General features: G+C 38.7%; 1 protein-coding gene across 16 annotated transcripts in view; it reads left to right on the top strand.

The window, feature by feature from the left end:
* Positions 1 to 13,151: 13,151 nt before the first annotated feature.
* The window catches only part of Abi3bp (ABI family member 3 binding protein), a 204,500-nt gene continuing 195,239 nt past the window's right edge, over positions 13,152 to 22,412 (top strand). For all 16 annotated transcript variants that reach the window (XM_028760248.1, XM_028760247.1, XM_028760246.1 and 13 more), the window contains exon 1: positions 13,152 to 13,299. In XM_028760248.1, the coding sequence (XP_028616081.1) occupies positions 13,221 to 13,299 (79 nt within the window). In that variant the 5' untranslated portion in view covers positions 13,152 to 13,220. The remainder of the gene's footprint in view (positions 13,300 to 22,412) is intronic.

Below are 22,412 nucleotides of genomic sequence, written 5' to 3'. Positions count from 1 at the left end.
TCCATTTTGTAAACAGCATTTGACTCCATTTTGAGTGCAAAGGCAGAATGATTCTGTGCTTGACTAGGAATATAAATGCCACAATCTGTCTGGCAGAGACTGAAATAATGTATTCCTGAAAGTTAAAGGAATGCTAACTTTCAAACACACCAAAGTAGGTTGGGACAATATAAGCACATAGCAATATTGAAGCCTTTCAATAAAAGAAACCTCATGGAGCCCATCAAACCAAAGAAGAGCGAAACACCCTCACCTAGACTCCATAAAGAACAAGGGACCTAGTATTATGGTTGGTGTTTACTATTAAATCCTCATAGGAGTCATGTAATGTTGACAAATCTGCCAATAAGTGATTAGTGGCACAGAATGAGTCTAAAGTGATTAAAGATGGACCTGGGCTTAAAATCCAGCTTGGTTTTCTTAAGGCTTGGATTTTAGAACCCTTGATAGGAAAATCAGATTAGAGAATAAAATCATGAGGATCCTATTCAGCTGTGACCACAGAGCCACAATAAGGATGCTGGCTGCTATTGTGGGATATGTTCAACACGCTATCTTACATAGGAAAATGGATAGGCTGAATATATTATAGTAATCAAGAACTGACTGTCGAATCAAAAGGAACCGGAAGTTCCAGTATTCATCTACGACAATTATAATACCATTTTCAATGACTTTATCACCTCTACATAAACAGTTCTGATTTTGGTTTGCCATTTAAGGAGGTTCATAACATTTTGCAGACTGCAATTATTTATATATCTCCCATATTTCCATTTTACTTCTATGAGATATCAGACATTTAATGTTTTTGGTGAAGACCTGGAATAGATTCATTGAAAAGGGTGCTGTCTTCCTGGATAGTTTCAAGAATGTGAATAAATTCTCATAATCAAAATTCTTTTTCTGACCCTTTGTCCATAATTCTCATAAATCATTATGGTTGGTGTATCCAGTTATTTTTATTGTCAGCCTCTACTCTTCAGGTACCATAATAGACAATGGAGATAAAAAATGAGAGACAGTTTATGTTCAAAAGGTGAAGGGATGGATTCCGACATTACCATGACTACTGTAGTTGTAATTTGAATACTGCAACACTTTCTTCACCAGCACCGAGGGAAGAGGATGATAATTACTTACCCATGCACTGTGACAAGTAGAGCTTTTCCATGAAGCAAGTTGTTCAAGGATACATCTTAGGAAGTGTCCTTGAAACGTCCTTACCTTTTGTGTCTGGCAGTTGATTCCAAACCCATTTCCTTCATGAACTTCCCGTGGAGTCCAGGTCTACTTCCTCTACTTCCATTTTGTTTCAGTAAACCCCTATTAGCCTAAAGATAGATATCACAGGTTGGATCAGCCATAGGAGGGTCTCAAGGAGTTGAGACCTTGCCCCTTGATCCCTTAGCTACCACCAGAAACAAAAACTGTCACTGGGAGGAAGCATCAAAACTGAAGATTCTGGAAAATATGGTTCCCATTTTGACAACATGGATCCTGAAGATTAAGCCATAGCTCTGACTTGTTGAGGAATAGTTTAATTCTTTTTGTTCCTTTTGTAAGTGCTTGGTATCACTTATATACTGGTAGTCCAATAGAGTAACAGGTACGACCAGATTTATTCAGTGTTCCTTTGAATAATACTGAAGCACATTGCTATGCAGTTTCCAGTAAAAGCAGTAGGCCTGGAGAGCAGGTAAGAATTCTGAATGAGGTTAGTTCCCTTTTTCTTTTCTCTATTTTTCCTCTTTTGCTATCTGTCACAAGCATTACTGATAGTAAATTCTTAGAACAAAATTTAATAAATTTACCAGACATAGAGAAACTAAGGTAAGGATTATTTTAGCTGCAATATTCTTCAGTGGAAGGCACATACATACCATGGCTGGATGCAGCTCCTCTAAGACCATAGAAATATAACATTTATTCTATAACCTTCATGCTTTAGATTTGTTTTATCTAAGTCTGAAAATAGCTATTCACCTGTTAGAAGACAACTGTTTGTCCTCCATGGCAAGGGAGTATGGATTGGAAACATCATTGGACTTTGCTGTGTCTTCATCTCAAAACAGAAACACCAAGACAAAGGTTTTCTTTTCTCCTCCTAGTAGGAATTCCAGGAAAAGAAAAAGCTCATTAAAACACTCAATCCTTTTTTTTTCCTTTCCTATGTGACTCAGACTTTCCTCTTTGCTTCTTACAAACGTAAGTATTTTTGTATTGGGACATCCGGCTGCCTAAGGTTTCATCTTCTCTTGTCTTCCAAAGATGAGCCACAGGGACACTTTCAAGAGCCAGCTAAGGAACATGCACATTCACAGCCCACACCTGCTAACCTCCATCCTTTCTAAGACACTTTCTTACCTTTACACAAAGAACCTTGTGAAGGACCCTGCTGTATTTTAACATTTCCTGCTTCATTTGCATCATAGAGCCAAAAGTGTAGCCCCAGTTTCTTCAATGATGGTTTATGAGCAAAGAACCATGTATTCTGCAATCGGTCTTAGTATAATAAGGCCTCTGGTTTCACACTTTGGGCATGGAAAAGGAAAGTAAATTTTCTCCCCTGTCTCTACTTCATGTGATATGTATCCTGAAATGTGTGCTTTCTCAGTGGGATTGAAGTTTCCTAAATACCAAATGAGAGGAGGCTCCACAAAACACACATGTCTTAATTTGGCAAATAACATGACTGTGGGTATGAATAGGTCCAAGACTAGAGAATTAAAAAAATGGGGCCATAAATTATGTGAACTGCTCTTGCCTCTCCACATCCATCATTCCTGTCATTCTCCCCTGATGCAGATCCACAGGCTCCCAAGATGTCATCTTGTATATGTCGTTTTCCCTTCCTCTAAAAAATGTGCCATGAGCAAAGGGTTGGTGATTTCTTTGTACAGCCTTAAAATAGCTCCCAATTTCTCCTTTCCAAGTAAATTCACATTTAAGCAGGCCATAGAGGTCTATTTTGCCCAGTAGATCTGTCAGTGGAAGACAAGGAAGTCAGAACTTTCTGTTGCAAGACACTCTCTTCTTATCTTAATTAGATACCTTTTATAGTCAGCAGCATACTGAGTCCACATGACCCATTTTAGTCTTAGGATCCTATCCTTTTCATGCATGAAGTAAAAGGAGAGAAAAATCTAAGGAGAACTTCTGCTCATTACTTCTCCATAGTTATATAAATATTTATATAGTTATTATTTAAAAGCAATTATGTACAGGTAAATAACGATTGCTTAGACAGAAAACCTAAATTGGAAGAAGCAGTGGATTCTGAGATCTTTAGAGCAGATTTTCCTGCCAGGTCAAGATAAGGAGCAAAAAGCATAGACAAGGGCTCTGGGACCCAGCTAAGTTACTGATTTGGAAGTGGCAGAGAACAGACAGTTGGCAATAACTTAGGAGCCAACTACGGTGATCAACAGCAAGGGGTGCAGACACAAGGACACATGCACACATTCCAGAAATGTCCACACTAAAGCATTTCCTCCTCTTCTCTGCCTCTTTAGCATATTAACCACTTGCTCTTGTTTCCCTGCTATTGTTGTGATGCTCCTTAACAAAAGGTAATGAGGCGTAGTCCCTCCTCCAGTGGACTCCCCACTGTGTTTTCTGATCTGAGTGAGACTTCTGCCTTCAGTGTGTGAAGCAAGCCATTCCCATCTAGATTTGGGATGCTACCAACCAGGCTTCAGCACTTGATTTCTGTAGACACCACTGTCAGCTGATGCTTTTCTTGTATTCTGTGTTGTAAACTTTCACCAAAGGCTGTGACATGGGGTGTGTTGTGTATAGCTCACTTGAGGAAGAGGAATGGAGGGAAATATTGTCTAATATCCTCACATCTAAGGGTCAGCCTATCGATGTTACTAGAATGGTTAGCAATTAGAAAAGCATGCTTGAATTCTGCCAAGATATTAAAAGCAATTGCTTATTTTAAATACTTTAAGCTAAGGATAGTGGAATGAAGAAAATGTTTGACCATATACTTTTGGTCTATTTATTTCCAACTAATTAAATGTCTTCTTTTTAAAAATTTTTATTTATATTATCAGGTATGTGTATGATGTATGTTTCTGTCATGGGACAACTTTGTGGGGTTAGTTCTCTTCTTTCACCTCCATGTAGGTTCTAGATATTAAACTTAGGCTGCCAGACCTGTGTGGAAAGCACAAAGCTGGCTCTAAATACATACATACATACGTACATACATACATATATACATACATGTATACATACATATGTATATATATTTAATGTAGTATATAACATTTTATAAAGTACACTATTTCCTCAGAATTTTGAGGTTTCTCATGTAGCCAATTGTATATGGTATTTAATGACCAAAATATTTTCTGGCATTTTAGGTTGTACTTATGTTTATACAATGCATCTCTTTTATTATATAAAATATGTGAAATTTTTGTAAAAGACATTGCCATAATTTTTATGTTAGAACTGTCAATTTGACATATTTTCAATATGAACTATTGAATCAAAATATATAAATATTTGTAAAGCACTAGTAGTTTTTGTAAGAAAACTATTACAAGTTTTTCTTTGTGGGATGGAGCAGCAGTTAAGAGCACTGATCATCTTCTAGAGGTCCTGAGTTCAATTTCCAGAAACCACACAGTGGCTCATAACCATCTAGAATGGGATCTAATGCCCTCTTCTGGTGTGTCAGAAGACAGCTACAGTGTACTCATATACATTAAAAAAAGATTTTTTTCTTTGTATAGATGAATTGATTACATTGCTTACCCAAGGGTGTGGGGAGAAGCCATATGTTCACATTTGTAAGCTATTTAAGACAGATGTCAACACACTTTGTCCATTTAAAGTGCTTCTGTGTTGGGCATCCTCTGGTAGCATTTATATCTAATGGGTTTGAAAGGGACTCAATGAGAATTTCATGTTTATGTTTTATGCTATAACTTTCTAATCTCTTTTAACATCTTCAGACTAAGATATTTGTATTTAACATTCACATATCTTCACAATCCTTGAAGCATCATGTCAGAGATATTCTGGAGAAACTTTGCTTCTTTTGGGAGTTTCACAAGAGTTACCTTGAATGTATTAACAATGGATGAATTTGTGAGTGGATATTGGGCAAAAAAATTGAAACAGTCCATCTAGTATATTAATAAGAAAGATTTTTAAAAAATATGCCCAGGAATGACAGAGTGACAGGACTGGGTGCTATGATTCTTACTTACCATGTCAGGAGGCTTAGGATTGGGTTAAAGAACTTTATGACTATGGTATAACAGTTTTCTCCAAGACTGAAGCATTCCATCTGCAGTGAAACTCCCTAGGTAGAAAGGTGAACAACTCAAAGAGCACCAGGAAGTTCCTGAAACTGACAAAATTCACCATGCCCCTCCTTTCAAGAGTAAGCAATAAAGACTGTTAAAAGTTACTTTCAGAGAAGCCAAACTGTGAAGAAGACTGAGACCAGACCAACTGCTTGAAAAAAGAAACCATCTGAGCTGCCTGGAAGAGGTTTAGACCAATTGAATCCTTTGGAAGGGATACTCTTCAATGTTTGGGCAGCCTGCAGGCTGTGCAACATGCTCTGTTTTCCCAGCTTTTATGAGCTGTTACTGTGCTGGGGTGAGATTTGGTGATACAGCCTTCACTGAGTCATTTCTGCCCCTTTAAATAATTCACTAATATTCCTGTAAGTAATACCAATAAAACTCATAGTTCACCAAGTTGGACTTTCATGGTCTCTGTCTGTCATGGATTCTTATCTGGAATGGGTAGACATGTATGTTTGTGACTCCCCAGGGAAAGTTTTGTCACACAACAATGAATACAGTAGATGATAGATGGTTGGAATTTTTCGGTGTAAGAAACATTAGTCCTCTGAGAAGACTTAAGAAGGCTACTGATGTTATCTTATGTGATGCTCCAAATGAGCACTGCTGTCAGGAAAAGGGCATTTTGTAAGTTAAAGGGTACCAGTTTTTTGTTCAGGCTGTGACAGCTGCTGATACACCCAGTTACAGAGTTGCCACATCTCATTCCCTGAACTTTCTATCAGACCCTCCTAGTTGCTTTCTACACATTTTTATATTTCAAGCCTTGTTCCTAAAATTAATATCAGATGTTTTGGGTGAATCATGTAATTTCAAGGAAGAACATGCCATTTTATTTTAACATGGAAAAGGGTGAGGGGGAAGGGTTTTCCCAGATTTTCCTGGCATAGTAACTGAGAAGAAACTCTCTGGAGAGATAACCCTTTCTTCTACCACTATTCTGTTTGATTATGGGTAGGTGGCCTATGACCTGAGGAAAACTCATGCTTTCATGTAGAATGAAACCATAACAAATACAACAAACAAACAAACAAACAAAATTCATAAAATTTGTATTTGTGCATTTGAGATCTTGGATTGGCAATCCTTAGGGATGCTAAGGTAGTTTCTTGTTCTTTTAAAATATTATAGTTCTTTGAACTGATACTGAGGATAAGGTACTAAAAGCAAGGCAAAGGCTGTGTTTGTGCTTATAAGGTTCAGTGATTATGAGCACTGACTACTTTTTCAGAGGCCCTGGGTTTGATTCTCAGCCACTCACATGGTGGGTAATAACCATCGGTAACTTTAGTTTTAGGAGATCCATTGCTTTCTTTTGTGGGTACTAGGCATATCCATGGTACAAATATATGCAGGCAAAACACCCATATACATATAATTAAGAAAATAAAAAGGGCTGGAGATATGGCTCAGAGGTTAAGAACATTGACTACCTTCTAGAGGTCCTGAGTTCAATTCCCTGCAACCGCATGGTGGCTCATAACCATGTGTAATGGGATTCCATGCCCTCTTCTGGTGTGTCTGAGGACAGCTACAGTATACTCATATAAATAAAATTAAAAAGAAAATAAATAAATATGAAAAAATTAAAAACAAGATACAAAGAAAGGATGGTGGATTTAAAAAGACAAAGACATGAGAAAGTAGTCTTCTATAGAATCTAACACACTCTGGATGAGTATAAATCTGGATTCCCATAAAGTTCTTAGGGTGTTCCTGGTTTAAAATTCCTGCCTGCAGCCTGACTTCCTCACACTCCTATCAAGAACCCTTTGTTCCATCCTCCAATCTGTTCTGGATATCTTCATGGAGTCTAAGGAGGACCTACAGGTAACATCTACCTCTCAGCATTAGCACAAGGGCCTCTAAAAGATCTTTATATTTTATTTATCTGTTAAAAGAATTTTCTAAAATATAATTTTAGATATGAAATAGCAAATAAAGAATACATTTGGTATTCCTTCAAGTCCTGGTACTTCAAGTCCCAGGAAATGACTAAACACAAAGTTTGTGAGCTACACCATTGACCGTGCTCAGTGGGCAAGTCTCACGTTGTTTGAGCCATGCTTTCTCCACTAAAAAAAAAAAGCTATCATGGACTGTTAATGAAGATGAGATAATATAATATGAGAGTGTATGGGTTTGAAAACAAAAACATGAGTACTCTGAGGGAAAGGCTAGGGGGATAAGAACTAATTAATTTTCTGTTTCATAGTGAGTTTTATATATGTTGACTAGAAAGACAATTTCTTCTGGGAAAAAATGAGAGGAAATGTTTTGGAAAAATAAGAACAGAGGAAAAACAGGTTTGGAAGCATCTGGAAGGCAGAGGAAACTATTTTCTTTAAAAGATAGATACATAGGTTTGCTTGCTATGTGATCAGCTTCTCCATCTCGATATGAAATCTTCCATAACATTTATGTTATTGGCATGTTTGTGCTCTGGAACTAGAATAGGGCCGATCCATTTAAGGTCATTTGACCTTGAGAAACATAGTCTGTATTCATCAGACTTCTTAGGCTTCAGTCTTCTTTGCTGATGAAGTAGTAGGGACTTGGGTGGTTTGTGGATCAAGTTAGATAGGCCCCAGTTTGCCTTTGCTGACCATCCGGATCTTGTTTTTATGCTTCTACCTATTCAGAGCCCTTTCTATGGTAGTTGTTTTCTCACTAAACTTTTGACTCAACCCATTTTACATCCTTTAACGTTAATAAGAGATACTCTATCTCTATACAGTTAGGTACTCAGCACCCCACTAACCAGTATAGAATTTGAATACAAAGGAGAGCCTATTACTTGAATGTGTACCTAAAAGTTGATGTATTTGACATCTTAAGTATTGGGAACTTAGTCCCTAGAGGAGTATTGTTGAGAGATGAGCTTAATAAAAGGTTAATTATGTGGTAGATTTGCCCTCAGAATGGATTTTCCATGATCAGGGAGCAAAGTAATAAGATATTGAAAGTATTACAAAAGTGAATCTATTCTGTTCTCTAACATACTCTCTCACCTTGTAATACTGTCTGCTAGGATTTGGTCCCAAGGGGGGATCCATATGAGGGGGAATGGCTAGTCTTTAAAAGTTATCTACTCTGTGATATTTTAATGTGTCTGTATAAACTAGGCTGGGCCAGAAGGGCAACTTTAAAATTTAGAGATGAACCATTTAAAGACCATTTGGTCTTTCTTGACCAAAGGGGAGAAATTATTCTTTTATAAGAAGTTGCTCCTTACCTTTCATTCTTTATAAGAAGTAGTGGGGCCTGAAGCTAGAGGTCAAGATGCCTTCAGACAGATTGAAGAAAGACCTGTAAATGTAACTCCAACACTTGGTACTTTTCTCTGCTCTGTAAAGCATGTGCGAGAAAGTTTCATGCTCTGGCCAAGTGTACCCTCACTGGAGCAGATGCTTGTCCAATTGGATCATAAGTCTCATTCAACACAGTAATTATAGACATGAGATTTGGGCTGAAAAGCAAAATTCTGGGTTTCCCATTTAGAATGAGTCACATTAAAAGTATTTTTATTAGCATCCCTAAAAACCACAGCATACCTTCAGATATTATTAATTGCAAATGTATATAAGCCTTAAAAATATTCTCTACTGTGGCTTCTAATATACTAGAGACTAAAAATAGTGGACTAATAGGTTAAATTTCTGCAAAAAGCCTCCAAGATTTGAAAGATTTATATAAGTTTCAATTCAAGTCTGGGAGTTAGTATTGAGCAATTAAGAGACCAGCTTGGAATGACTGAAAAACCATGATACCTATTTAGACTCACACATTTCATCCCCATTTCCCAAGAGAGTAGATGTATGTTGAGGCTCTGTGAGTATTGTACCAAAGTCCATTAGCATTTACTGTTTGTAGAAAGAGAAAACAGAGAACAGGTCTACAGGTTCCAACTTCATCATGTGTAACACTTTCCTGACACAGTTCCTGTGCGTGGAGACAGTTGGCTGTACTTTACCTTGTTCCAGAAGAAGTCAACACAGCCTACAAAGTCACATAAATTAAGACTCTGAGCAAAATAAGCAAGAAATAAGGGTGTATGTGAAAATGGAGCCAGAAATGATGCTTAAAAATGCACATCGTAACCTATACACTCAATGTAGGTGGAGATAAATTTGGCACTGGTTTTCTAGGAATCTGACAAGAAAGAGAGACCTGGTTACAGTGCTACAGAGATAAACACAGTTGCTCAAATAACCAGTCAGAACAGTTTTGGAGAGAAAAACAGTCAGAGGCTTTCTGTAGTGCTACAATAATGAGAACGTATATGGTTCAATAAGCAACATCTAGCAACACAGGCCACATTGTGAGCAGTCCAACTTTGTCAGATCTGCAAAAGTCTGAGATTTTTGCCATATGCACAAGTAAGCACTCGTTTGCTCATGGGTGCTGGCATGAGATGCAAGATTCCTGGGTTAAAGACAAAGGCCAGCATATTACTCATAGCAATAGCAATAGCTGGAATATTGTTTTCATCAGAGCTTAGACTCCCAGTCTCTCTAGAGCAACACAAATAATAGCTGATACCTGTATGTGATGTGGGTAATATTACAGAACAGGAACAAATCTTTTAAGCTAGGAGATGACATGTATTCTGTTTGCTCTGTAATAGCATAGTCCTGTCTTCCAAAGCTATTGCAGTGTACTTTTTTGAAGAGGTAGTCTAATATAGGGAGTTGGTGCCTCTGCTCATAAAATCTTCAGAAACAAGAAGTTCCTCAGAGAACTGACTTCTAACAACTGCATTTTAAGTTGTATTCCAGGGCTCTCTGTATTAACCTAGGACTAACTGTAAGAGAATTCGTAGGAATCTGTAGATTGTATGACCTTTGACATTTGCTTTGCATGTCCCCATTCCATTCTTTTACATAGTGAGGATGGTGATCAACAAGACACAGGTGACCTATATTTTCAGCAAAACTATAGGTAATTATGACATTTTGTGTTTCTCAAATAGCTCTTCCTCAAGAAAGATTCTTTTGACTTATTTTTTCATGAATATTAGTGACAACGAGTTTGGTAGTCTCCTACAAGTATCTGGAGTTTTTGGTATTTCACCACTTTCAAATAAGACAGAGTCTTAAACAGTCGTCCTTTAGTGAAGATGGAGAAACCAATGGAGTCACACAAATAATTTCAAAGTCATCTCTACTGGTCCAAGGTCAGGTTCAATTTTTCCTTAAGGATAGCCTAAAACGTTCCTATGATTATGTGATCCAAACCCCAAGGCCTTACTCATGTGAGAAAGGATGTGTTCATCTTGTTTGTATTGGTACTCTAAAGGCAGAAAAATTTCTAGTCATTAGAAGATGAAATGTCCTATGTGTGAGGTCCCTTCTTCAAGTCACTTTCCCTCCCTGGCCTGAGCCTTATATGTCAGTATGTCTGTTGAATGCTTGTTTGTCCTACTAGCTAGTATATCTTTTCCTGACAAAATATTAGAAGCTGACTTGATTTAATTAGTCTCCAGTTGGTTCCACGCAGCAAATAATACCTTCTAACATTGACTGGGTTTCATCTGCTCGCCAGACAGAGTCTTAATCTTGAATTCCATTACCTAAGGCTCTCACCAGCCTCACAGTGTTTTGAATGAAGGGCTTTCTTTACAATATTTCTGCTAGGTTTGTTTCCTTCGAAATCTGTCCTTTCTTCTAATACTGTGGCCTTGCTGGTATAGTCTATGGCTATAGACACAGAGCCTGGAAGGGTGACTCTGAACTCAGGTTTGAGAGCACTGCCTGTTCAAGCATAAAAACAGAGCTGAGAAAGACATGTTAAATACCTCACCCCCTCCCAAGGCCAGTGCCAGAACATTCCTATGGTGAGGGCGCAGGCTGCCAGAAACAGATGCCCCGAACCTGTGCATCCTCTCACTTTACTTTATTTGAAAGATGTATTCTCATTCTCTCTGTCTCTCTCTGTGTCTCTGTCTCTGTCTCTGTCTCTCTCTCTCTCTCTCTCTCTCTCTCTCTCTCTCTCTCTCTCTCTTTGGTAAGCTACCCCATCATGCTTCATTTGACTGATTTCACTCTTCTTCCCTCAGACTGATTTTGGCTTAGCTATAGCAACTGTTGAGAACGACTATCCCCAAAGACTCCATATAAACACAAACAGCAGTCACTCAGAGGACGGTGTGAACCCAGAAGTCCCTTCAGTGTACTTGTATTTGGGGCAATGTGATGTTGCAGAAAAAGGCACACAAAGGGACTTTACAGATAAACACTGTCATTGTGATTCTTCTTAATTAAGGGCTTTGCTGTTGTTGCTGTTTATTATTGCTTGCAGTAACTGCCATCATGTGTGCTTTCTGTATGCCAGATACCATGGGAAATAAAAACAAATGCTGCTGTCGAATTTACAAATCTGGTGCTGTCCTTTCTTTTCTTTTTTTTTTTTTTTTTTGCATGTAGGTGTGCCTATGTGTTTGTATGTATGTGCACAAGTGCATGGATATTCTTTTATACCTGTATGTGTAAGTGCCTCTGAAGGTCAGAGGCTGAAATTCAGTATCTTCTACAGGTGATCTCTCCCTTGGTTTTTGAGACAAGGTGTTTTGATGAATCCTGACCTTAGTGAGGCTGGCTACACAGTAAGTTTCAGGGTTCCTCTTACCTCTGTCTCTCCAGTGCTGGTCCTAGTGCACGATGTGGTGCTTGGCTCTTTATGAGGATAGTAGGATCTGAACTCTGATCCTCGTGCTTGAATAGCAAGCCGTATTCCTGGTCCTCGTCCTTACTTTAGAATCTGAAGCTTAGTAAGGTTGACTAGACGGCTATGGTCCAATGGCCTACTTAAAATCCTGCTGTTGCTTCTTTCTGCCATGATATTGGGTCTTTTCCTTCACCTCCCTTTGGTCAAAAATGAAAGTGATTGCAATGCCTTTCTCATAGATGAATTGAAGTATGTTGTCTTAGTAATGTGTAAATTGCTTAGATCAATGTCTGTCATGAAGCAAGCTCTGTAACATAAAGAGTATTGACAACATAGCAATGAAATGTGTTCAAAGCAGTTCAGTGGGAACTAAATGTCAGTCCCAGTGGCTCTGCTACAATGGCTGTCTATATTATTATTCGGTACACTCTATCTGCTTGGTTGGGCTACCTCTTCTCTCTACAACTCAGCTTTTCTTACTAGTAAAGTGGAGATGGATCATACCATTGCCCCAACACAACCACTATGCCAAAGGTTGATGCAGAGGCTAGCCCAGTGTGGGGTGAGGTAATGTGCTACCTTCTGTCTCTACATCCATACCTATGGAATATGTGGATATACATAATACATATATGTGTGCATTTGTATGTGTGTGTATATATGTACACAGTGTATAACTGCATAGCTTAGGACTCTCTTGAAGTTCCTTGAAACATTATAGCTTCAGAATAGTTCAAAGTATATTTTTATGAATTTATTCCCATTTAAAGGAAGGATTGGATTGGTTTCCTGGCTAATTAAAAACAATTTTCTTCTTAATAAAATTTCATTTTATATTTTACTGTTTTGATGGGTTTAAGAGTGCCTTTTTATTCTTTAAACTAGTTCATCAAATGTTTCCAAGTTTCCTGAGTAGTTCTTTCAGGAATACAGATTGGTCACAATTTCACTTCTTCTGCTGAGGGGAAAGAGAAGAGGCAGGCAGTTGCAGCGGTGCAGAGGGAAATGTGATGATATGTTTTTGCTGTTGTGCCTACTTTTTTTTTTGAGTGTGTGGGAAAGGGTGTGATGTCATCTTGTCTCCACCCCCTGTGAGTAAGCCCACAGCAGAGCTCAGAGCAGCCTCCCGCCTCTGTCAGTGGAGAACGTCCACTTAAATGCAGTTCCAGGCTTGCAAGGCACCCAGCCGCAGCACTCCCCGTGTGAGCAGGCAAATGCAACATGCTCTCCAGCCTGGGGTGTCTACTTCTCTGTGGAAGTATTGCACTTGCTCTGGGAAATGCACAGAAATTGCCAAAAGGCAAGTAGCTGGGATGTTTTGTGTTTTAAAAGAAAGATTAAGAGTTGCTTGGTTTTAGCTGTTGATATGAAATGTGATGTGCTGTACAATATGGGGGAGTTGAATTACTCTTCAGAGAGTCAAAGGTTGTATGTGTAAAGGAGTGACTCAGGTGTTGTTTTCTCTTGCACCCCTGTTATTGACTTTGTGAGCTCAGCTTCTCCTAACAGCTTCTAATGGAGTATGCTCACACGAACTGACATGGTGTAGTTGTCTATCAAATCAGATTATATAAACGACTGTTGTAGTATGTTAGAGCTATTTGGTGCCTTTCACCCTGTCCACAGGGACAATGGAGAGCGACTTAAGCTCTGGGAGTAGCTCGTTCTGCAAACTGGAATCTTTTGCAGAAGTCTCAAACATACCTGTGGGGTAAGGGCTGAGGGAGTCTAGCCAGGTCAGCCTTAACTACAGTTTCGAGCTAAGTAGCAGACGGGGCTCTCCAGTGGAGTTTGGCAGAGAATTTGATTTGCTGGACAGGACACTCCCCTTTCTCTTGATTAAATTGCTTATTTTGGTGTTGGTATTTTGTTTACAAAAGTCATCAAAAGAGAAGTAAATTTTCTAAGTTTAGACCCTAGAAGTAATCTTTGGAACTCATTAGCACTAAATCAGGGGCTTCTTCCTTGTCCTGTCTGTGAACATAAATGTTGTGTGGACGTTTGCTTTTTCACAGAGGCACTTTTGGTCTGTGGAGGCTTTTTATGGCTACAGACTGCTGTAGTCAGCAGGATTGAAAAAAAAAAAACACAGGCTGGAATTTACCGTACAGTTATGCTGAAAAATCTTAGAGGTAACACACAGCACACAGACTCATCAAAACTGAATCTGAAAGAAATGTTGGCCAGAATGCTGAAAAGGACACTTCTGTGTCCCCTCTCTGTAGAGTTCGGTTTAGGATCGTCTTGTCTCAAATGCAAAGCCTCCCACCCCCGCTGGGTAAAGTGAAACTTGAATCCAGAAGGCTGAAGCATTTGTCTAGCTCACACCAGGATGGGAACTGTAGCAAAAGGCAAAGGAAACCTCAATTCTGATCAAATGATTATACAAAGAAACTAAGTATCAAACACCCTTAGGTTTTCCTTCTTCCACAAGTTTTATTCCTTGATCATAATAAACTGTGACTTAATCCATAATTAATTGTTCACAGTGATGTAACTTTTAACAACTTTGAAAGGAACCAGTAGCATTTTTTAGTTTCAAACTTACGGGTTGTTTTTGTTTCCTCTGTATTTACTGTGTAAGGATGAAAGACAAATTTGATTACTACAGAGTTATGTAAAATATAAGTGCCTAAATTTTCCTGTTGTCATCATTATTTATAGAACTTTTGGTACAAGTTGCCTTTCTTTGTAATGATAAAGAAGAATATATAGTTGTCAATACTTGGTACAAAACTTTTATATCTCTTCTTTTGCCAACCAATGGTTTTCATCCAGGTTTCTTTTGTAATATTTTAACAATCTATAGTTTTGGTTAGTTTGAACAAAATACCAAATTATAACTATTATAAAATAAATGGTGAATTTCTTTGTTTTTTTTTCCTTAAAAGCAATTGAAGAAATTTCTTTAAGTTGGTCACCTTTGTTAATGTGTGCTCCAGAATGCCCTAGAATAGATAAGTGGAGGAAGAATGGCAGATGCTTCCCTCAATGACTACCAGAGCTTCTCATGCTGTTTTATTGGAGTGTGTGTGTGTGTGTGGGGGGGGGGGTAGCGTGAATTCTACAATGGATGTTACCATTCTACATTATCTAAGTATTTCTCAAGATTTTTTGAGAAAAGTATCCAGCTTTTTAACCCATTGTTTTCCAATCCCATTTGAATGATAATCCCCTTTCTAGTTGGGCAGTTATGATATCTTTCCAGATGCTCTGTAACAGATCATGTTTGAAAAAGTGCTGGAATAAATAGGTTCTTCCTTACAGCTTTAGAGTTTAATACCATCTGTGAGTTATGAAGAATATAGAAGTTAAGAGCCAGAGATTAATGATGGCTGAACATAGTCCATCCCAGACAGTTAGCATTTGCGTTTGTGGACCAGTAAAAATGCATGCAGGTTTGAATAACAGGGTTCTATTAATAGGAGTCACACTTTGGCCTTGTAAGGATGCTTGAAGCTAGCAAGAAATCCTTGCTGTTTAGGAAATCAAGTCACTTTCATCAGTTTAAAAAAATAAGTGCATTTAATTAGACAAATAACTCAGTCTATTGTTCATCTTTTTTTCTCATTTTATTAAAGAGTGATTAAAAACTCCCTCACAGGACAATATTTGGAAAACACTGGCCTATCTTAATTGTTTATATAAATGGAGACACACACCAAAGGGGAAATTTAGTAACTTTCCCATGTTAATGGCAGAGCCAGGACCAAATACCAATCTTGCTTCCTTCTGGGCAAACAGAACCCCTGACTATGAATCAGGTCTGTAGCACACATGGGAAAGCTACCTTCCCTTGGATCATACCCTTCCTCACACAGATGGAGGGAACCAAACTACAGCACCCTTAAAATTATCCTGCAGCATTTCCTAAAAATATACCATCATTTTATATATTAGTATTATATATTTTACATTTGCCATTGTTGTACATAAACATATACATTTATTTGGTTATTTATAAGAACTCACTTGTTACAAGTCATAAGACTGTTTGCATACTTAATTATGTATATTATTCTAAAAATAGGTTGTTAGAAAATTTTTGTTCTTAAAAGTTCAAAGACTATTAGTAATGTGTCTCTTCTTGCTGTCATACGTTAATGACTGTATTCTTTGGTAATTTATTTATTTGCAACCCGGGTCCATACTCTAAGAACCATGTGCATAGAAAGCAAGGTGACATGTTCTTGGTGGAGAGGTGATAGGACTGCTAAGCACTGTTCATATGATGACAGTGGGGAGCTATCTACTGCCTCGTGTCCTGACCATCCTTGGTGCATAGGACAGACAGATGTGACCGTCCACAGGAAGTTGTGCCTCTGCTCCTCCAGCCAGTGCTCCACTGCCCTGAACGCCACTGGCTTTGCTGGTGAGATTTACTTGAACTTATTTTTAAAATTTATTTCTTTTATTTTTTCGATCTTGGTTTTTTTTTCCCCCAGGAGTAAAATTAAACTATGACCCTTAGACACTGGAGAAAACTGCCACATTGCTTTGTGCCATTGGAAGCCCCTGTGCTCCAGCTACTTCTGGGTCTTTATGTTGGCCACTATAGATTTTTTTTTGTCTCCCCTGGCACACTTGCTAAAATTAAAACCACAGAGTACAACATGGTGTGAAGAAAGCCAACACAATCTTATAAAGGGATGCCAGAGGCTTGACAAGCCTCCGTGCTGAAACTCCTGTGTATGGAAGAAAGTCGTATTTAGCCTGACAGTGCTAGCTTTACTAGGCAGCACTCCTACTGAAGTATGCACGAGGAAAGTCACAGAGGAGTGTTCGAGGTATGGATGTGACAACAGAACTAGGGAACATAGAAGTCCTGAGTACATGGGAGACGGTGAGCAACTGGCGCTTTGCCTTCAGTTCTTACTCAAAAGAGGAGAAATCCTTGACAAAATGCACACAGGCCAGTTGGAAAGATGACTCAGCAGTTAAGAACACATCCTCTTTTTGCAGAGGACCTGAGTTCACTTCCCATTACCAGTCTGAGCAGCTCACATCTGCTGTATAAAAACCTAAAACTCCAGCTCTAGAGGATCCAAAGCCTTCCTTTGGCCTCCATAGATACCAATACACACGGTCATATACATAAGTAGACTTTGACTTCCTTCCCTCTCATTTAAAAACAAAACATCTTTTTTAAAAAGTAGACAGATAAATAACAATAATCAGAGCTATTAACTGCTACCTATTATTCTCGTGGGTAGTATTTTTCTAGTGAGTAATGTGGTAATTTAATGTTATATATTTTTGATGCAGAAAATCTAAATTCTAAGCACTTGTATGAAGCAGGCATCTTGTTACTCTTATTTTATAAAGTATCAGATTATGCCTCCAGGTGTTTAAATAATTTGCTCCAAGTCATTTATCCAGACAAAGATCCTAGTCTTAACTTCAACATAGTGACAGCTCCCTGACCCCTATAAAGAAACACTACTTTGTTCAAATAAAAAGCAATGCGCCATGTCCAGAGCATGGAGACCGAGAAGACAAAGCATGGACACGTCTTCTGTAGCTGACTTGTTAGTGGGGTTGATGAGAGAGAAGAGGTAATTTTGGCACATAGAGATCTTCCTCCTTTTGCACATAGCCCCTAGGCTGTGAGGACAGCTTGAGGGACTTAATCCAGACCAGAGGACTCAAGCATTTTAAGAGACACCCAGGACAGGGCTGAGAGACAAGCATATTTGGGGACAAGGAAGAGTTTGGCTTAGAGATGAGGATATCTTCTTTCTTAGCTTCTAGTGAACTCACCTTGGGGCTGGCTCTCACTTTTCACAGTGCTCTTCTGAACAAAAGGATTCAATAAAAGAATATGTCACTCAGAAAGCCTGGTCTGTCTCTCCAAGGGACAGATGATATTTGCAAAGCAGTGGGAAAATGGGAAGGTTAACACCCAGTGCTCAGAGGGCTGATTTTATTTTGTTGTTGTTTTCAAGACAGGGTCTCTTTGTGTAGTCCTGGCTGTCCTGGCACTTGATCTGTAGACCATGCTGACCTAGAACTCAGAGATCTACCTGTCTCTGCCTCCTGAGTGCTAGGATTAAAGGTATGTTCCACCATTGGCTAAGGGCTGATTTTGCTAGAATAATGTATTTGTGCACTTCTGGGACAGTATTAAACAGTACATAGGAAGAAACTATTCAGTTTTTAAAAGGTTGTAAAATCATAGTTGAGACTAAGTTTAGAAACCAATGTCTTAAATTAAATTTTGCTGGTGTTGATTATTCAATCATTAGTTATATATTCAATAGATTGCTCTATTGGGCTATGAGATACAAAGTATTAAGGAATTTTAGCTCTCTGTTTTTCTTCAAGTTAATGGGTTACAAGGCAATGTTTGAAAATACAGTCCATCAATATCACAGCAAAAAAAAGATTAACTGTTTTTATAGGTTAGCGTCTGACCAAAAGTTTGTCTAAGACAGTGGTAGAGTGTCTAATGCAGGGAGAGCCAGTGAGGTCACATGACCGATACAGCATTTCTATGTGGGTGACCAGTCTCAGTAAGAATTCTCTTTGCTTGTTCTCCGATTGGCACTGATAAAAGCAGGTGCACAAGAAAGAGGAAAACTTAGTAAGAGTGATCTGAAAAATAATGTAAACTTAGAAAGTAAGATAATCTAATATGAGAGATTACTAGAATAGTACAATAAAAACAAAACTTGTCTTTTTAACAAGCATAATAAATTAAAATAGCATCAGCTACAAAAGGAAAGTGTAAATATAGAATGGAAAAACAGTGGTTTAAGTACATACATCTTATTAAAATAACGTTAAACATATAATCAAATTGTTATCTAGCATGATGAGTAATGGTGCATTTATATAAATTATCCTCCCACATCTGAAACATTTTATTAGCTTAACAATATATTAATATTATAATAATAAACCTCAATAATATATTATCTACTTCAGTGTAAAAGTTTCCATCAGATTGTCTGCTCAAGAAAATGCATGTTTTTGTTGCAAAGTTTCTGGCCTAGAGGGAATTCTCTCATTCAGCGTTTCACATGAGACTGCAACGAAGGGTCTTGTACTGGATTCCATCCAAAGGCTTGTCTGGAGAAGGATGTCTTCCTAAGATCTTATGGCTGAAAGTATTCAGTCCACAAAAGGCTGCCGGTGTGAGGGTCTCACTGGCTATCAGACAGAAGGCACCTCAGCTCTTTGCTGTATTGGCCTTTCTTCTGTGGCCACGTGCCTAGAACAGTCTGTAGTCGGGACACAAATCACACCCTTATGCAGCATAGTTGCAGAAGTAAACATCTGAAACTTTTGCCTTTTGCCTTTGGTTAGAAGCAACTCAGAGGTTAGATGTAGTTACATTCTTCAGGTTAACTTAGAATCAGCCTGCTATAAATGCCCAAAAGGCTGTTTCGTGTTCCTCTGTCATACAGTGGAACTGTGAACACAGGGAATGTAACTCCAGGGAACACACTGGTTTGAGCATGGACACTCCATCAGCTTCCCACAGAATTCAGCCTTTCGTCACAGATGCTTCACAGGCGGGAGTGCCAGTCAGCTTCCCTATATGGAGTTACTTCTGAGTAATCCTTGAGAACTGGCATAAGGTGTTATTAGAAAAGTGAAAGTGTCCAACATGAACCTTATTTTCTGTTTTAAAGAGTCCAGTCAATGCCTAGATTCCTTGGTCTATGTGGAGAGACATATGAAGCACACTTTCCCAGAAACCTCTTTTCACAGATTCCATGTCTCTCAAAGGGGAAGACATAGGAAACAAGAACTTGTTAAAAGACAAACAAATTTTAAGCAGTCCACACTTACGAATTTGCCACACAGTCCTTGGAATGACAGGCTTCTGAGATGTTTGGGTGGTAGCTTTAAGAGTAAGCGTGGACATTACCTACAGTCAAGTTAAATTTGTGTCTTGCAGAAGGATATAGACATCATTATTGGATATTGTGGAGTGAACTTGGAAAAACTAAAGAAGCTTTGTTCAGACATCTTTTATTGGTAATAAAACAATTACATGTGCTCTCAGCACCCAAGGCAAAACCTAGATGGCACAAAGAAAATATTCTTAGCATGATACTGGAGCATTTGATATCAGAAAGTATGATGTTTAATATTAGGATGTTAACGGAATGTGAACACACCATGTGGCTTTTCCCACCCTTTGTGTTTCTTGTGCTGGAGTGGTTTATAAAAGGCACATGGCAGGTAAGGGTGGCCCCATTGTTTCAGACCTAAGAGTCCTGTGGACAGAAAGACTATCATAGCTCTTCACATTTGCTTGAGTTTCCTAGGAAACTCCTCCTATCCTTAGTGCCCTCCATATTTTCCCATCTAATGAATCCTGGACGTGTATTCCTACCGGTTGGCATGACACTCTGAGATGCTCAGCACTCTGCTAGAATCTGAACTCCTCTCAGGCCATGAATGATGAAGTCTTCTACTGTTTGTCCAGTGGAATTTTGAAACTGAGGGTGAAAGAAGACACATTCGGAGACAGCCTGTCTTCATTTTCCCATCAAGGGCTGTCCATCTGAGGCCCACTCAGTGGAAAACCAAAACAGAACTGCTCGTTCTGACTATCTTCTGGTCAGATTAGAAATTATTATTAGAGAGAACTGTGGCATAATCCATGGTTTTCCTATGCCACAGCGATCTTGGCTGTACATGAGCAAAACTGAGAGATTTCAGCTCCATTGGTAAGGCTCTGTCTCCCACTCAGTTACTACCTAATTAGTGTGGCTTTGAAAGTACTTCACAGATGACTTGAGTGTGATTGAGGAATACCGATCAATCTGGAGGAATACGGTGTAAAAGATAAGAGTTGCAGGTAAATTACTCTGTTAAGGGTTAAATGTGAATTTCTATAAATGTAAAAGTGATTATCATTCTTTTTTCATTACCTTACCTCAGGATTTTATGACACTGTTGTGTAAAAAGTTCAGACATCCTTATCAGCTATAGAAGAAAATGCTTAAATTTGAGGCATACTTTTTAAAATTTATTTTTTGCATTAACACCTAGGTTTCGTAAATCTGGTTTTATAAATCTCTTGTGATGCCTCATCTCTGTATGGCTAAAACATAGAATTCTGTCAGAAAAACCTCAGAAGCCATGTCAGAGAAGCTGTGACCATGTTCTTCTGGATTGAATGTACATGTATTTTGTCACTGAGTTAATACTTTACAAATCATATTAATATTAAAATGTAAATAATACATTTCCCATTTCAAGGAGCTTGACCCTGGCTCTATTTAGAAACATTTGGCATAGATAGCTTGACAGTTAAGGGCACTTAACTGATCTTGCAGAATGCTCGTGTTCTTTCCCTAACACCTACATGATGGCTGGCTCTCAGCCTCCAGAAACTGTCTCTAGATGATCTGACACCTTCCTTTGGCCTCCTCAGGAACACATGTGGAACACCTAAATTCACATGTGTAAACACATATATATATACACACACACACATAAAAATATTAAATGAGTAAATATATTATGAGTAAAAATATTGGTCACAAAACATATTCTTTTATAGGAACCTATTCTGTATCTTAGTTTGTGGATGCCCATGTGCGCTCACATATATATGTACACACATGTGTATGTGATTGGATTGTGTGTGGTACATGCACATGTGTGTATAAGACATGCAGAGACCAGAGGAAGATGTCAAGTACTCTGCTCTGTCACCTTCCCCCTTGGTTCCTTGAGACAAGGCCTCTCATTGAACCTGAAAGTAGACACTTGGCTAGCAGATCTCAGCCATCCTCCTGCCTCCATCCCAACTGGGGTGACAGGCACTTGAGTTTGTTAATTTTTTTCATTCTCACTAAAATCAACATTTCCAGGGTCAATCCATTGCACTTCACACTAATATACAGAAATCCAATAGCTCTAATATATACAGGAAGGTGACTTATTGTAGTAATGCAGTGGACCTCCCTTCCCTCCAAGCCAGGTTATACGAGCTAACTGGTCTTTCTCCTTTAGATCAAAGATCCATTTTCTACCTGGTAGAATGCTTTATGATCAAATACATCTTTCAAATGCATGTGTCTGTGTCTCATGTAAAATGGCAGGTCTCTCCCAAATGAGGGAAGGACAGCCCGGGCTATACAGAGAAACCCTGTCTCGAAAAAACCAAAAAAAAAGAAATTTTCCTAGTATTCCCGGGTCCTGCTGAGCACCCATTGTGAACACAGCATGTGGGCGGGGCAAGACCTAACAGGCCTTCCTTCTCTGAGAGCTTCAGATCCTGCCCTTTAAGGAGGGGTTTGGGATGGCTGCCAGAGTTTGTTGGCAGAAGCTCTGGAATTCAGTCCTGTTCCAAATAGGCTGTCAGTGGTGTAGTACGGTCTTCTTCCAGTTTCCTGGATGGAGTTAAGCTACTCTTTGCCAGATTGCTCAGGAGAAAGCATCAACTCT

Source organism: Grammomys surdaster, unplaced genomic scaffold, assembly GCF_004785775.1.
Source record: "Grammomys surdaster isolate TR1022 unplaced genomic scaffold, NIH_TR_1.0 126398, whole genome shotgun sequence".
In the NCBI taxonomy this organism is placed as follows: Eukaryota; Metazoa; Chordata; class Mammalia; order Rodentia; family Muridae; genus Grammomys; species Grammomys surdaster.
The sequence above is the reverse complement of the archived record's forward strand: the minus strand, read 5'-3'. Positions and strand labels throughout refer to the sequence as shown.